The following is a 15586-nucleotide window of genomic DNA, read 5'->3' as shown; positions in this document are numbered from 1 at the left end:
TTCACCATTCCAATCTAATATTGTTGTTTTCTGTGTGTGTAGACAGATGATTAGCTTGATAGATCAGCAGACCGATACATTGCTTCAAAAGATCATCACTCAAGTGTGTGGAGAGAGATGGAGAGGGGCTTGTTGCTGCATCTTTACTAATTTAAATTTTCCTTCTAAATAAACTGGCATTGTTGAACCATATAACCTGTTGCTCTGTTTTTTGTGTGGCAAAAAAGGAAGCATTAAGGCTGCACAACTGTTCTCTCTGCATCACTGAAAACGTTCAGTGAACGCACAACCCTCTTGCCGCTTTAGCCCTCTAATTGAGAGTCAACATCTGATAGCAGCACCAGTAAATTACCAGATCAGAACAATCTGGAGTTATAATGATTACACCAAAGCATTTAGAATTATAGTAAGCACATCATTTGTGAAAACAATTGCATTGACAAGAGTAGTTACTTGGGTCATGTTTGGTCTATTACTGCTTCTGTCTCTCATAAACACTCTTTTTTCTTTAGCTGCTACACCAGGGAATTTCTGGATGTTACACAAGAAAAAGCCTATTTGCATGAAACGTTCTAATCAGCACATCAGCACTTTATGAGTCGTGACCATGGATATTTCCAGAAAACACCCTGCCTTGATTCCTGCTGAGATTAGTTTTTTGTTGCTATTTTTAAATAGTCCAGGAATGTATTTCTGAAGGAGACAGAAACCGTATCTTGGTACATTTGCATTAGCTCAGAAGCTCTCTTGTTCAGATGCAGTAAAATGTGCTAAAAATGGAAAGTACCTTCTGTGGGGCCTGCTTCTTTTTCCTCTGTCCCCCCTTCTTTGTTCTTTCTGCCCCTTCCTCTGCCCTTCCTCTTCTTCTCAGACATCCTGCACAGGCAGTATATTTACAGTCCCAAGGAAAAGGCAATTCTTGCCAGATGTAAATGCCCCAGCAGTGCTGCTTCAAGGTTTTTCTCACCAGCTGAAACTTCCTACTGTTCTTATACAGTTTTCTCACACAGGCAACACCCACTTCTGGGTGGAGAAGTGCGGTTTTTAACTATTTCCATTCATATCCCCCAGCTGTCTGACAGAAGTGCCAGGGACCGCAGGCAGGCAGGCAGGCAGGGCTGGGTGTGAAGGAATTGAAAATGAACGAAGGTCTGCAGAGAGCAAAACTGACAGTGGAGTAATGAAGCAAGCCTAAGTGGCCGCAGGATCCCATGGGGATGGGGCCTGGGCTCTGTGGCCTGGGGGGCCTGGGAGATGCATGGAGAAATTAGGTGGCCAGCACTATCGGAACTCCTCCTGTGTCATGAGCGGCTCCCAAGTGCACGGCTCACTTGAAATACTGCAGGTGTGATAGAGGAAGCAGCAAGAACTCAGGGCTCCCCTCTATGCTCTGCTCCTTCTGTGGCCTGTATGCCACAGAATGATACACACAAGACCCACAGGTGATATAGGAAGTGCACTGAAGCAATTACATTTCTGAATGGCCTCTCCCAAAATGGGGGCACTCAGTGCAGGAAGGCACTTCCCACAACAGCCTTTCCTTTTAACGCATTCTTGGTTCTTCTTCAGGCGTTTTCCCTCAAGTGATAAACTTTTCTCTGTGTAATCTAAGAGTGTCTCGTTTACTGGCACCTAAAATAAAGAGGCCACTTACACATAGTGAAAAAGTACACAGATTTGGAGGTGCAAATGTGTATGTATAGGTATAATTTATTATAATTAATTAAGATTCTGAATGCAGTAATTTCAATGCATACATGTCACTGTAGTGGGAAGGCTATGGCAAAGTGGCCTTTGCCCCTTCTCAGTCCTTGGGAGAGGTGCCAACTGTGGAAGGGAACCTTCGAGCCCCACCCAGGCTTCTTTAGCTTCAAACCAGACCTGGAGCAGACAGCCCTACAAACAGGGGTCTTTTTCTCTGACAGCCTTTCACATTGGCGGCTGTTACCTGCAAAGTAGCGCATATGGTCTCCCTGGCCCAAAGCAAACCAGGAAATCGTGCAGAACTGGAAAAAGAAAATGGCGCTAGTATTTCACAGCTACTCTCCACCACCGCACCAGATGCAAAACTTTGCCCCTCCTTATCGATACTGTACTGAGGGTTGCCTTGCAGAAAATACATGCACTTGATATTCCAGTTTGTTATTTATAATTAAAATAATTTGCTTGCCTTTTTCAGGCAGCATGAAAAAGGCAAAATGAATGAAACAGATAAAAAAAAATTAAAAACAGCGCTGAAAAGGGAAACTATCCGGCTGACCTGAAGGCCCCAAAGAAGCGATGTGTTTTGCACCCCATCTGGAAGGTCTGTAGTGATGAGAAATTGTGAAGCTCTGTGGGCCCCTCACCCCACAGCCTGGGGAAGTTGACTCAAAGGCAGTGTACCCATTACCAGCTTAAAATGCAGGAAGGGCATTCACCCCACTCTGCTCTGCGCCTCAAATCACATTTGCACGTTGCTGTACACGCCAATGTGGCTGGATGTGTTTCTGAGTTGCCCACAGTCTGTCCATACCAGAGAGGGGGCATGGATGTCTTCCTATGGCTTGCGTTTTCAAATCAGATCAAAACCGGTTGGAGGAAATTGGCATCAAAACACAGTATTTCTTAAGAAACTACATTGCAGCATTGCGACTCACCTGTGGTGGGAGTGCACTGGGTGCAGAGTAAACAGGACTATGTACACAGCCCCAAAGCCTGCATCTCACTGAGTAAAGCTGGCATTCAAAGCAGGGCCTGGGGAAGGAGGGATTGGCAGGGGGAACAATCTAGAGGCATCACCCAGAGATAGGTGAGCATCAGCACCTTGAATCCAATCCGATTTGTATGCAGTAAGTGCCGTTGGAACACAACCAGCTGAATGTGTTTGTGATGGCTCTCATCCATAAGGTGTGCAGCAGCATTTGCAGGAAGGGAAGCTTCAAGGACAGCCGGCTGTAGAGTGCATTATAATAATCAAGCCTGGAGGTTATGAAAGCATGCATGGCATTGTAAGGTCCTCTGTGTTCAGGAAGGGGCAGGTCCTGCACAGCAAGTGAAACTGACAGAAAGCTCCCAGTGCAGCAACATGCTTGTAAAAAACAAAACAAAACAAAAAACCCAGGGCTGGGTCAAAACTAATTCCCAGACTCCAAACGTTATAATTATGCGTTTTGGGGGCAGCTCCTGCTTAGTCATGTCCCTGCCAGCAGAGCTCATGCTCTTACTGGCTGACGGGGCTGGCTAAGTACAGTGCTCACGCTCCCCTCCAAAGAAGGAAGCTTCCCAAACTCACCATACTTCCTAAGCAAGGTCAACCAACACAGCTTTCCCTGCCTCAGGGCAAACTGGGGGGAGACATTTTGGAACAGTCCTGTGAGGTGGGAGAAGAGGACACCATCAAATGATCCCCTCAATTACCCTAGTCCTCCTCCTGTTCCAAGCCACCACTAGAGCAGCGTCAGAGCTGTTGCCTTGATCTTCTACAAAACCCACTAACGAGTTCTCGAAACCATGTGGATCTCCAGGCATGGGTGGTCCATCACAGAGGAGAGTGGTGAACTGTATACATTTCCTGCGCTACAATAGTATCAACATTTTGATCTTACTAGTTCCCCGAAGTATTAAATATGGAGTGACACTGCTGTATCTGGCTAGTGGATCTCCAGGTGGGGGTAGGATGTTCAATTTAGGGGTGTGCACATAGGTAATTTCCTGCAGATATATTAAGCTGTGCATAGTGTTAAGCGTTAGAAAACATTCTAGAGAACATTGACCTCCCATCCATCCACCACCCATCACATCTCTCCACGTGTCCCCCACACCACTGCTGTAAGAGGGCCTTCTGCCTGGGACTGGACTGCTGCTGCTGCTGCTGCTGCTGTCAATGCTGCCCTGAGGAGCCCCACCAACTTGCAGCTTCCACCTCCACCACCACTACCAGCCAGTCCTTTGGGTCCGGTAACATGCCCCAAAGCAAGGCTGCCCTCAGCTAATAATGACCTCACCTGGCAGGCAGGTTCATTTGGGAGAAAGTCATCCTTAAAGTACCTGGTGCCCAAAACATATGAATTTGCCTTCTGCTACAAAATCCGTCAGCACATGTCAGTGTAAATTCTGGCTAGACATGATAGCTAGTAATTGTTGGAATAGGGCCCCTTTGCCAAAACCACTGCACATATTTAAAAAAACCCCAAACCTGCCCTGTCTATGTGGGTTCTCTCCTTGGATTAATAAGGCAAGGATAAGCATTCTGAACCTGCCGTAGTAAATGCACTGTACACTATCTTTCCTCAACATCAACTGAAATTAGTATCGCCTATTCTATACTTTTGCTTATAACCAAGTGGAAGCTTTCCTTCCAGGCATCTGACTCAGTATCCATGGCAATATTTGCTGATGGTGTGAATAATGCTCAGCTAGCCCCTCCCTCCCTGACCCCCCTCCGGGTTAAGCAGCAAATTAACTTAATTCATTGTTAGAACTGGAATTTCAAAAGATTGATCTTTCACCAAGATAGGGTTGTGACACCTTTCTACTTCAAAGAACCTTCCCCCCTCGACAAAGGGTGGGTTTCCTCAACATATTCTGTTAGTCAGGTTTGTCTCCTCTCACTCTATGTATCCAAGCTGCACCTTTGCCAGGTGAGATAAAGTATGCCTGGACTGTATGTGCTTTTCTGAGTTAGCCTGAATAGCTCCTGACCACCTTTCCATCGACTTCCAGGTCTGTATTAGGGGAGTAGGAATTCTAAAATTCTAGGTAGGGATTTAGTGTCTGTTGCTGATCACTTGAGACTCTGCAGTGCTAGGAGATGTGAACAAGCTTTCAGCTGTTGCAGTGGACTCTTAGCCACTCCTGCCTCTCACACAGCTTGCCTTGGCAAGGATAATCTTCTGAAGGGATGCCATGGGGGGGCTGAGGCCCCCCAAGGAGGCCTTCTCAAGCCCACAGTGGGCCTTGTTGAGCCCTCCTGCGGCTGCAATGGGCCCTGTCAGGTGGGAGCAGATACCTGAAGGACGCTGTAAACCACCCTGTGATCCTCAGATGAGGGGCAGGAAAGAAATTTAATAAATAAATAAACAATACCTGAGTCTCAAACTATGCAGGACTTTGAAGGCGAGCACCAGCAGTTTAAAATTTTCTCAGAAATGGCGCAGCAGCTGAAGAACTAGCATAATATATTCCCGTTGATCAGTCCCAGTTAATCACAGCTGAATTTGGGGTGAAACTGCAGTTTCCTGGCAATTTTAGAGGCAGTCCCACATACAATGCACTGCAGTTGTCCAATCTGGACCTTCACAGCATGGATACCTATGAGAAGGCTATCTATCCGGAAGAGGTTTGCAGGTGACACATCAGTCTCAGCGGGTGAAAGGTACACCATGCCACAGATGCTGCTTCTCTCCTCCTACTGCAGCCTCTAGTCAAAATGGTTTTGTGCATTTGCATGTGGCTGCATGCTGTATCTTGAAAATGCAAAAAACAGTCTCCCATTAGCTTACATATGTTGGAGTAAAGTAAATGCATTTCTTTCATTTGAGTTTGTAGTTAATGCATGAATTAATTTAAACCACAAGAGGACACTGCTTATGTAGCAATCTAGCCAGCACTTGCTTATAGTCTTTGCTTTGTCTAACTTAACTCCACCCCTAAAAGCGGAGCCATTTTTTCAGTGTTCTTTCCAGACGAGATACTGGCAATATCTTTCTCTCATCTCCGCTCATCCTATAAACAGTTCCTGCATGAATAAAGCCTTTGAACTCCAGAAACTGTAAGTTATTCTTTCAATCTAATTCACCCAAGCTGCAATATGTATACAATACACACGTGCATTCTACTGTGCAGGTTATACACATTTACAGCATCCCTAACTCCCTTTGCATTTTAATGCAAGTCTGGTGAAGAATTTGTTCACTATATCATGAGTCATGTAATAATAATAATTGTATTATTTATACCCCGCCCATCAGGCTGGGTTTCCCCAGCCACTCTGGGCAGTTTATAGCATATTAAAAAGCATAATAAAAACACCAAGCATTAAAGACCTCTGTTATGTACTAAGCTTGGATCCTAGAACAATAGGCAGGTAGGATCCTAGAATGCAACAACTGATTGGCCTGCAGGAAAAGACTAATCAGGCTCCAGGAGGGAAGCAGAATCAGCCAACCAGACAGGACTCATTGTGTAAATAATGTATATAACAGCATGAGGTTGGGGGGGCAATTCATTCACTGTTTTACAAGCTGCAATAAAGAGCATGAAATCACTACAGGACTCCGAGTATATTTCAACCTCCCAATGCAGGCCTGCCTTCAGATGTCTTCTAAAAGTCTGGGAGCCAGTGGGGATCCTTTAGGATCAGTGTTATATGGTCCCAGTGGCCACTCCCAGTCACCAGTCTAGCTGCCACATTCTGGATTAGTTGTAGTTTCTGAGACACCTTCAAAGGTAGCCCCACGTAGATGACGTTGCAGTAGTCCAAGCGGGAGATAACCAGAGCATGCACCATTCTGGTGACAGGCAGGTAGAGTCTCAGCCACATAGCAGATGGAGCTGGTAGACAGCTGCCCTTGACACAGAATTGACCTGCGCCTCCATGGGCAGCTGATGGTCCAAAATGACTCCCAGGCTGTGCACCTGGTCCTTCAGGGGCACAGTTACCCTATTTAGGACCAGGGAGTCCTCCACACCCACCTGCCCCCAGTCCCCCCCAAAACAGTACTTCTGTCTAGACAGGATTTCACCTCAATCTGTTAGTCTCCATCCATCCTCCAGACACTCACACAGGACCTTCACTGCCCTCATTGGTTCTGATTTGAAGGAGATATAGAGCTGGGAATTATCCGCATACTGTTGAAGACCCAGCCCACCCCCACCCCCGATGATCTCTCCCAGTGGCTTCATGTAGAGAGCCCAGGGGTCTGAACACTCATCCCCCACACCACTTTCTGGGCACAGCCCAGGAGGAAGGAACAGAATCGCTGCATAACAGTGCCCCCAGCTCCCAGCCCCTCTAGACGGTCCAGAAGGATGTCATGGTCGGTGGTATCAAAGGCCACTGAGAGATCCAGCAGAACTAGGAAGGAACTCTCACCTCTGTTCCTAGCCCACCAGAGATCATCAGCCAGCGCAACCAAGGCAGTCTCAGTCCATGACGAGGCCTGAATCCCGAATGGAAAGGATCCAAATGGTCTGCATTCTCCAGGTGTGCCTAGAGTTGTTTAGCAACCACCCGCTCAATCATCTTGCCCAAGAATGGAAGATTTGAGACTGGGCAATAGCTGGCCATATTGGCCAGGTCCAAAGATGGTTTTAATAACCACTTCTTTTAGTGGGTCTGGGAAGACTCCCTCACAGAGAGAAACATTCACCACGCTGCAGAGCCCATAGCCCAGCCCTTCCCAGCTCCCTTTTATGAGCCAGGATGGGTAAGGATCAAGGAGACAAGTGGTTGGTTTCACTCGTCCAATCAGCCTGTCCACATTCTCAGAGGTAACAGATTAGAATTGATCCCATGCAACTTGACCAGACAGTACTCTAGCACTCTTCCACCCCAGCCTTGCTTCCACAGTGGAGTCTTTCTGAATCTGAGCGACTTTTACAGTCATGTGTCATGAGACCATGTTATTTTACATAAATTTGACTCTGTTGCTTTCTCCTGTACATACTGGAAAGGCTAAGGACTATTGCCCATGTGCCCCTTGGGATCTTTCAAGTAGTTTCATTATTTAGCACCAACACCTAATTAATGATCCTGTACCATTCAATTACATGCAGTTCATTCATAACAAAACTCTCACTGCTGAGGAATCAGACAAGTTGCAGCTTGCAAAACTCTTGGTTGCTGTGTCTCCTTTTCAGTGCAGACTAAAATCAGTAACAGGGTGCTGCAGATATCAATGAAATTCCAGTCTTGAAGTGAAAGTCACAGATTATAAATTACAGATAGGCATCTCAAAGTAGGTCTGTGAAGATTATCAATGGCATAGAAAGAAATAGGAGTGACTCAAGTGTGCAAGCTGCATAGTTGCACAGTTAAGCAAACTGTGAGTGTACCGTAATAAGGAACAATGGTTCAGAACTGTGCAGCTGTTTTCAGTCATTGGGATCCACTTGGCAAAAAACTGCATACACACTTTTACAGATAAAGGTCCCAAACATGCAGGAAGATGAGAACAGCTCTAGTGTCAACATTTGATTTAGGATTTTGTACTCAAACTTCACCATCCATTTGCATTGAAACTTGAATAAAATAGGGGGGCAGGTAAGCCCCCGCCTAATTGATCATGAGATGCAGCACATGCAATTTGAGTGGCAATGCCCAACAACTTTGGGGAGGAGCAGCCCTCTCAAATATTTCATTGGGAGGCTGAACCTCAGCCCCTAGGAGTTGGCTCCTATGCATAGAACCTTTACTATTTTAGCAGTTAGTTTTTCTTTTTGCACTGCTGTTTGTATTTGCCATCCCTCTTTATTTGAGTGTGGATCTGTCAGAAAGAGGTGTTTTCTTAAGTTCAGTCTCCTCTGCCTTCTCTACATCTCTGTCTTCACTACGGATGCTCCACATAATGGACAGTTGGCAGGGTTTAGAGTAGAAGTGCAGGGCAGACTTTAGCAGCAGCAGCAGGAAAACAAAGGTGATTCTCATCGCTTGTTGCCTAATTTCCTCATGCAAATTCTTCTGCATGTTCCTACATGAGAACTGGCCTTTGCAAACCTAGTGGTTATGTGACCAAATGCTCCTTGGAGCTATTTATGTGTGGGTGGCAGAGGAAGTTAACAGGCAGGCCCTTTTACACCTTAATTGTGCTTCACTTGGACCTGAAAGTGCTTTTAGGGCTCTGTTTTCCCTTTCTAAATACCATGTCGTTTGGGCAGGATGTGTCAAGCATGTTTTAAGGCAGGGCTAAGTCACCTCGCAGAGGGCTCTGCAGAAATTTAGACTGTTTGAGAACAGGGATTCAAACAGACTTCAATGTATCAAAGCTCTCAAATTTCCCATCAGGTTTTGATTACATTATTTCATCCTACTGACAGAAGGGCCTTAGGGGTGTAAGAACACATCCTCCCTGCCCTGTTGTGGTCCCAGCACTCCACTGTAGGTCTTAGAGAAATAAGGTAGCCTGCAAACGAATCTATAAGGCATGCCAGACTTGAATTGGTGCTAGTGATCATGATTCTGTTAGCACACACAAAACAGAATGAGTTTTCATTCATGCATTTATATGCAGATTTTCAAAAGTTGCAGGATGCCTAACAGGTTCTGTGCCCTCCGCAGGCGCCAGGTGCCACCCAACTTGGGGGGGGGGGCAGCATGCATTTGTGTGCTCTCACATGGCTGGAGGAGGCCATGAGGCCCTCTGCGGCCACAGGGAGGCCAGACGGGGCCCACCACAGCTGTGGGGAGGCTAGACAGGGCCCATCATGGCCATGGGAAAGCCCAATGGGGACTGCCATTGCCACAGGTCGGCCCAATGGGGCAGTGGGAAGGCCTGCCACAGGCGGCAGGATATTAGGGGTCCTTGTCCCACCCTTGAAAAAATGGGGGGGCACTTGGCCCCACCCCATCCCCGATGGTGCACCTGGTGTTATCTGAGTGCTTAGTCATGCTTGTAGGTTTTCATCAACAGCCATACTACCAGTTTGAATGCAGGATGCTAGAAGATAACAGGAGTGCCAGGTGCTGTTGGAACCATTATTTTCTACAGGGATGCCAAATTTTGGATTTGCTTAGAATACTCTTGAAAGCTCAACAGAAGCCACTATTGATTTCAAATCCAAGCTAGAGCTATTCAAGGCATCATCCAGTTGAAACTGCATGCATGAGTTTCAGTTGATGTTTATTTTTAAGCACCTAAAAATTCAAGAGGTGTGTACTTGCCTCTTGTAGACAGTTTCACTCCCCACTCCCACTCCAGAGGGATCAGGTTTGCAGCATGGGAGTGCACCTGAACTCAACTGTGCTCTTGCACCTGCTACAGTGTGGCAACCGGTGTCGTGACTCAGACATCTAGCAGTAACGTCAACACCAACTTGGAGAGCAGGAGGTCAGTGGAACCAAAAGCAAATAGCACAATCTGCATAGATGCCAGATCTGAACCATGTCACCACTGAAACTGGGTACAACCACCACAGTCCTCCTGCGCTCAAGACCTCCAGATCAATACCCTCAGTGACTGCACTTCCCGAGCTGGACCTTACCAATGGGGCAGGATCCTCACCCTCAAATGGAAGCTTCAGTCAAGCAGTTTAGCTTAAACAGTTGTTTAGCAGAGTTCACTTTTACTCGGCACACTACTATACACTACTATATGCATACACTATACACACTTGTAAGTAAGCATCTCTCTCTGATCCCAGAGAAGGTTCTTTGCTTCAAAGGTCTTGCTGTTCCAAAGGCCACACGAGGCATATACAGCCTTTCCTCTAGCTTCTAGTTTTACTTTTAGCATTGAGAACTGGCAACTCTAAGGCTGCTGCAACTGCCAAACAAACGTGGAGACAGCAGTGAAGTTTCCTTGACATGAACATTCCTGGCACGATACCTGGGCTGCAGTCTTCTATGCAAATGTATGAACATATTTTCATTACTGGGTTTTTATAAAGCAGCCCTCCCCACCCTGGCAGCCCCCAGATAATGTGGGCTACAGCCTCCATCAACTCCCCCTAGTATAGCTATGGTGGCTTTGGCTGGTAGGAGCTCCAGTTAAAAGGATCCAGGGAGTTGGGGAAAGCTGTCATAAAATTACTGGTGTGACGAACATGAAACTTTCTGGGCACTAAAATAGCAATGTATGAGCATGATTAGCATCACCACTAGGATGAAACATGTGGTCTTTATCAAGCTTTCTTTGCTGGTGGCTGTTTTAGTATGCAGTTACTGGGATTCAAATCAGATCTTTTGCCAGGTTTTGATCGCATTGCTCTTACACAGTTAATTACTTGGTGGAATCTATACATGACTTCTTTTTCAAATTTTCATTTATTTTTAGCCCTTGTTGTCAGCAGGGACAGTGCTGAATTTAGATCTTGGGGACCATGGGTGTAGCCAGGATTTATCCGGGGGGGGGGGGGGGGAGGAGGGCAGAACAGCAGATTCAGAATGAAATGTCTCAACAACAGTTGTTTTAGATTACTTTCTTTTGACCCCAAGTGCTCAGAAAAATCTGTCAAAACATTTCAAATATTCTGATTATTTCTACTCATAGTTAAGTATTTTAATTTATTTACTTGATTTAGGGAGGCAGCTGCCCCTGCCACCACCCCCCTCCCCCCCCGACTACACCCATGTTGAGGACCTGAGTTTGTATGTACAAAGAGAACTGCCTTATATGGAGTCAAACAATTATTTCATCTAGCTGGGTATTGTCTGTACTGTCCAGCAGCAGCTATCCAGCATTTCCCCGCTACCCTGCTATCTGAGACCATTTTAGCTAGAGACGCTAGGGACCTGGCCATGTCACAGAGTCAGAACTGTAGGCAATTCACAGCATGTAATGCCTTAAGAGAGAATATTATGAAAATGATATACAGGCGGTACATGACACCAGTCAAGCTTGCAAAAATATATCATTTGCCCGATAATAAGTGTTGGAAATGTAAAGAAAATGAAGGTACATTCTTTCACCTCTGGTGGACGTGCCCAAGGACTAAGGCTTTCTGGGAGATGATCTATAATGAATTGAAAAAGGTATTTAAATATACCTTCTTGAAGAAACCAGAAGCCTTTCTCCTGGGCATGGTCGGCCAATTGGTGCCAAAGAAGGATAGAATTTTCTTTATGTACGCTACAACAGCAGCAAGAATACTCATCGCAAAGTATTGGAAGACACAAGATCTACCCACCTTGGAAGAATGGCAGATGAAAGTGATAGACTGTATAGAATTGGCGGAAATGACTGGCAGAATCCGAGACCAGGGAGAAGAGTTGGTGGAAGAAGATCGGAAGAAATTTAAAGATTATTTGCAGAAACATTGTAAAATTAATGAATGTTAAAATGATGTTGGATTGAAATGAAACGGCTTGTTTAGCAACAAGGTTAAAAGAATATGTAAAAATGGATTGATAATCAGATGAAAATATGAAGCTTTAATATGTTAAGATATAGAATTAAGATAAAAACAAAGAGGGAAAGGATTTGCTGAATTAACCATGTGAACTGGAATACAAAAAAGGGAGGTGTGAGGAGGTCAGGGAAATAAGTAAATGAAATATAAGACATGAAAAGATTGATCTGTTTTTAATTGTTTCCTATTTTTCATGTATTTTGTATTTTTCATTTGTATTTTTGTACCTTTTTATTTTTATTTTTTCTCTTTTTTATTCTGTAACTTTTTTCTGTCTATAAAACTTTAATAAATATAATTTTAAAAAAAGAACTGTAGAGTTGCCGTTCCCCCAAATTTCAAAAACATAGGACTTATAGGTGATAACTGGTTACTCATCTACACAAGGAGAGATTCCAATGTCCCATCCATTGTTGTGAAGATAAATATTAATCTCCCCTTTTAAAAGGCTAGGTTACAAATACAGTATTAAAAAGTGATTCCTTGTCTATGTGCTGCACCCAAATTACATTTGCTTTAAAGAGCACAATTGTACTGATGAAGCAGGACACTGAGGTGCTGTGTATCTTTCAGAAAAATAATCCCAGATTAATTTTATGTAAGCCTGGAGGTCCCTCTAAGTACCCTTTGCAATGCAGATGTACCCATCCATATTCTATATACATACACACCCACACAACACAAACTTCCTGCCTCCTTGCGCAGAAAATAAGCCTCTGTGTTTATTGACTCAGAGTGGGATTTTCTCATGAAACTGCAGGAGAAACAAAAAAAAATTCCTCTTTCAAAATATGGGTCATGCCTAAACTTGCTGCTGCGCAACCCATTTTTACAAAAGAAGAAGGGAGTTGTTAACCAAGACCTGTCAGCCGCTGAAAGCACAAGTCCTGCTACTCCAATGAGCTGCAGACACAAAGCAGCTGTTTGGCAACGCCAGCCAGCTTACTTTGAAAGAACCCAGCCCACCGTGGACATCTTCAGCCAGCATCATCCAGAGCAAAACATGGGGGGGGGGCATGGAAAAGGATGTTTATAATACTCCTGACATGAAGGCATGTAAGGCTACGCAAGCATACGGGTGCCATCCGCGAGTGATCCCTTCCCAGAATGAGTCCTGAGCCTGAGATCTGAGCCAAGTTCCAGCACCTCACCCCACCCCTGTACTTGGTTCTTTTCCAAGAAGAGTAGCTTGATCCGGGGCTTTTCAACCTTCATTGGGCTATGCCTCCCCAGGTCAGGGAAACAGCTGCCTGGGTCTGCCTGACTCAAGCAAGATATATGGTTCTTGGAGCAAGGCTGAGTCTTGTCCTTGGCACAAGGACAGGTAGGTCAAAATGGGGCACAGGAGTGGGTGGGGGAAGAATATAGAAGTTTCTAGAGGAAGAACAGGGAAGCAAATGTTTACACACACAAACAAAAAAAGAAAAAAAGCTGGGATTGACATAAGTTGTTAAATAACTTCTTTGATGGTGGCGGAAGGACTCAGCCAGTCATAACACACTGAGTGAAAAGTCTGGGGGGGAATTGTTTCTGGCAATGCTTAATACTTTTCAAGAAAAAGGGATCATGGACTCTGTGCCCTCCCCACATAATCAACAAGTCTTGTCAATGCCAGCACTTAACTTATCCAAGTAGGAAAGACGAGGACAAGCCAAAGGAGAGGATCCTTCAGCTCATCTCCCTTGTGGCTTCATGGCTAGAATGGCTGAGCTGTGGACAGGGAGATTTGGGATCAGAAACTAGGACTGTGGTGTATTTTGGTGCATGTTTTGTACTTCTGCTCCTTACAACAGTTCATAACAAAATAATATTTGGAAAAAATTATTCTGAGGCTGGGGAAACAATCAATTATAGATAGCAGTTTTCTTGCCACTAATGGCATATTAGGAAGGAAGGAAGGAAGCCAAGAGAAATGAGTTGTAGCATCTGTGATCATCACGCTGGAGTCCAGTACCCCATTTCTAAAACAGTATCATATCACTTTGAATAGCCTTGGCTTCCCTCTAAGAATCCTGGGAGCTGTAGTTTGTTAAGGGTTCTGAGAGTTGCTAGAAGACCCTACTGCCCTCACAGAACTCTTTCCATAGAACTCTGGGAAATGTATGGTTTGATACTGAAGATTATGGCTGCAGTCCAGGGGGGGATTTCTGAAAGGCGGTGCTTTGTCATGGACCATTGACAAGTCAATCAAAAAATTGCATGTGTTGTGGGGGTTTTTCCCATTTGTTTTTTTTTTTTAAAAAAAAGCTCAGCAACGTTCAGGGTGCCCTGGTTTTTAATTTTTGAAATATGGCAGCCCTACTGCAGATGGACCTAGCTCACAGTTGCAACAGAGTCTTTCGAACAACAGGGCAACAAGAGAAAAGGCTGTATATGCTTTGTGCAGTACCTGGGCCCCAGCCCACTAAAAACAGCAAAACAGGCTCCTAAAGAACAATTTATCCCTAAATGCGGATGACAAAGTAAAAGCCCTGGATAAATAATAAAGTATGTGACACAAGCACATTTTAAAAAAATACTTGGTCCCATCTCTGAGGAGAGAGTTCCAGAAGCAAAACATCATTTAATGCTATGCAATTACATAGCACATAATGCTATGCCTAAATACATATGCTCCATAACTGTGAAGGCCTGACAGATAAGTAACATCAACTTTATTATGGAGCATGACAACTCGTGGTGGTACCAATTTGAGTGTCAAAGTATTCTTCAAGCCTTTCAATCATTGTAGAGTGTCCTTCCACACAAGAGCTCAGATGTTGGCTACCCAAATCTAAGCTGTGTACACCTGTGTACACCTTTAAAGCACATTCGAAGCACATTCTTTGCATTGAAGATTCTGGGCACTGTTGTTTGTTAAGGGTTGCCGCGCATTGTAACTCTGCGAGGGGTAAACTACAGTGCCCAGGATTGTTTAACTGTGGAACTGGCACTGCTACAAGTGCTACGCAATCCTACACAATTGTAATAAATGGATCTTTTAGCCTGGTATCCCATACACATAGGAACTGGCATCAGGGAGGTGCCTTTGCTGTTCTGTATCTGGTGCCTGCTTAAAACATTTTTATTTAAGCAAGCCTATCCAGACACATAGGGGACGCGGGTGGCGCTGTGGGTTAAAGCCTCAGCGCCTAGGGCTTGCCGATCAAAAGGTCGGCGGTTCGAATCCCCGCGGCGGGGTGCGCTCCCGTTGTTCGGTCCCAGCGCCTGCCAACCTAGCAGTTCGAAAGCACCCTCGGGTGCAAGTAGATAAATAGGGACCGCTTTCTAGCGGGAAGGTAAACGGCGTTTCCGTGTGCAGCTCTGGCTCGCCAGAGCAGCGATGTCACGCTGGCCACGTGACCCGGAAGTGTCTTCGGACAGCGCTGGCCCCTGGCCTCTTGAGTGAGATGGGCGCACAACCCCAGAGTCTGGCAAGACTGGCCCGTACGGGCAGGGGTACCTTTACCTTTTACCTATCCAGACACATATATGTTGGTGTGTTTTATTCTCTTTTACTGATAATTTTAATTATTTTAAAAAGTTTTTAATTTTTTAT

The 15586-nt window shown here is 45.1% G+C and overlaps 1 protein-coding gene across 4 annotated transcripts in view; it reads right to left on the bottom strand.

Annotated features, from left to right (window-relative positions):
• The window catches only part of NRG2 (neuregulin 2), a 140652-nt gene that overhangs the window by 86684 nt on the left and 38382 nt on the right, over nt 1-15586 (bottom strand). Inside the window, exon 1 of one of the 4 annotated variants that reach the window (XM_081917805.1) lies at nt 788-978. The exons of the other annotated variants lie outside the window; for them this stretch is intronic. Coding sequence (XP_081773931.1) covers nt 788-875 — 88 coding nt within the window. The 5' untranslated portion in view covers nt 876-978. Of the gene's footprint in view, nt 1-787; nt 979-15586 lie in introns of those variants that run through there. 4 annotated transcript variants of the gene reach the window in all.

Source organism: Podarcis melisellensis (genome assembly GCF_964234715.1).
Source record: "Podarcis melisellensis genome assembly, chromosome: 7".
In the NCBI taxonomy this organism is placed as follows: Eukaryota; Metazoa; Chordata; class Lepidosauria; order Squamata; family Lacertidae; genus Podarcis; species Podarcis melisellensis.
The sequence above is the reverse complement of the archived record's forward strand: the minus strand, read 5'-3'. Positions and strand labels throughout refer to the sequence as shown.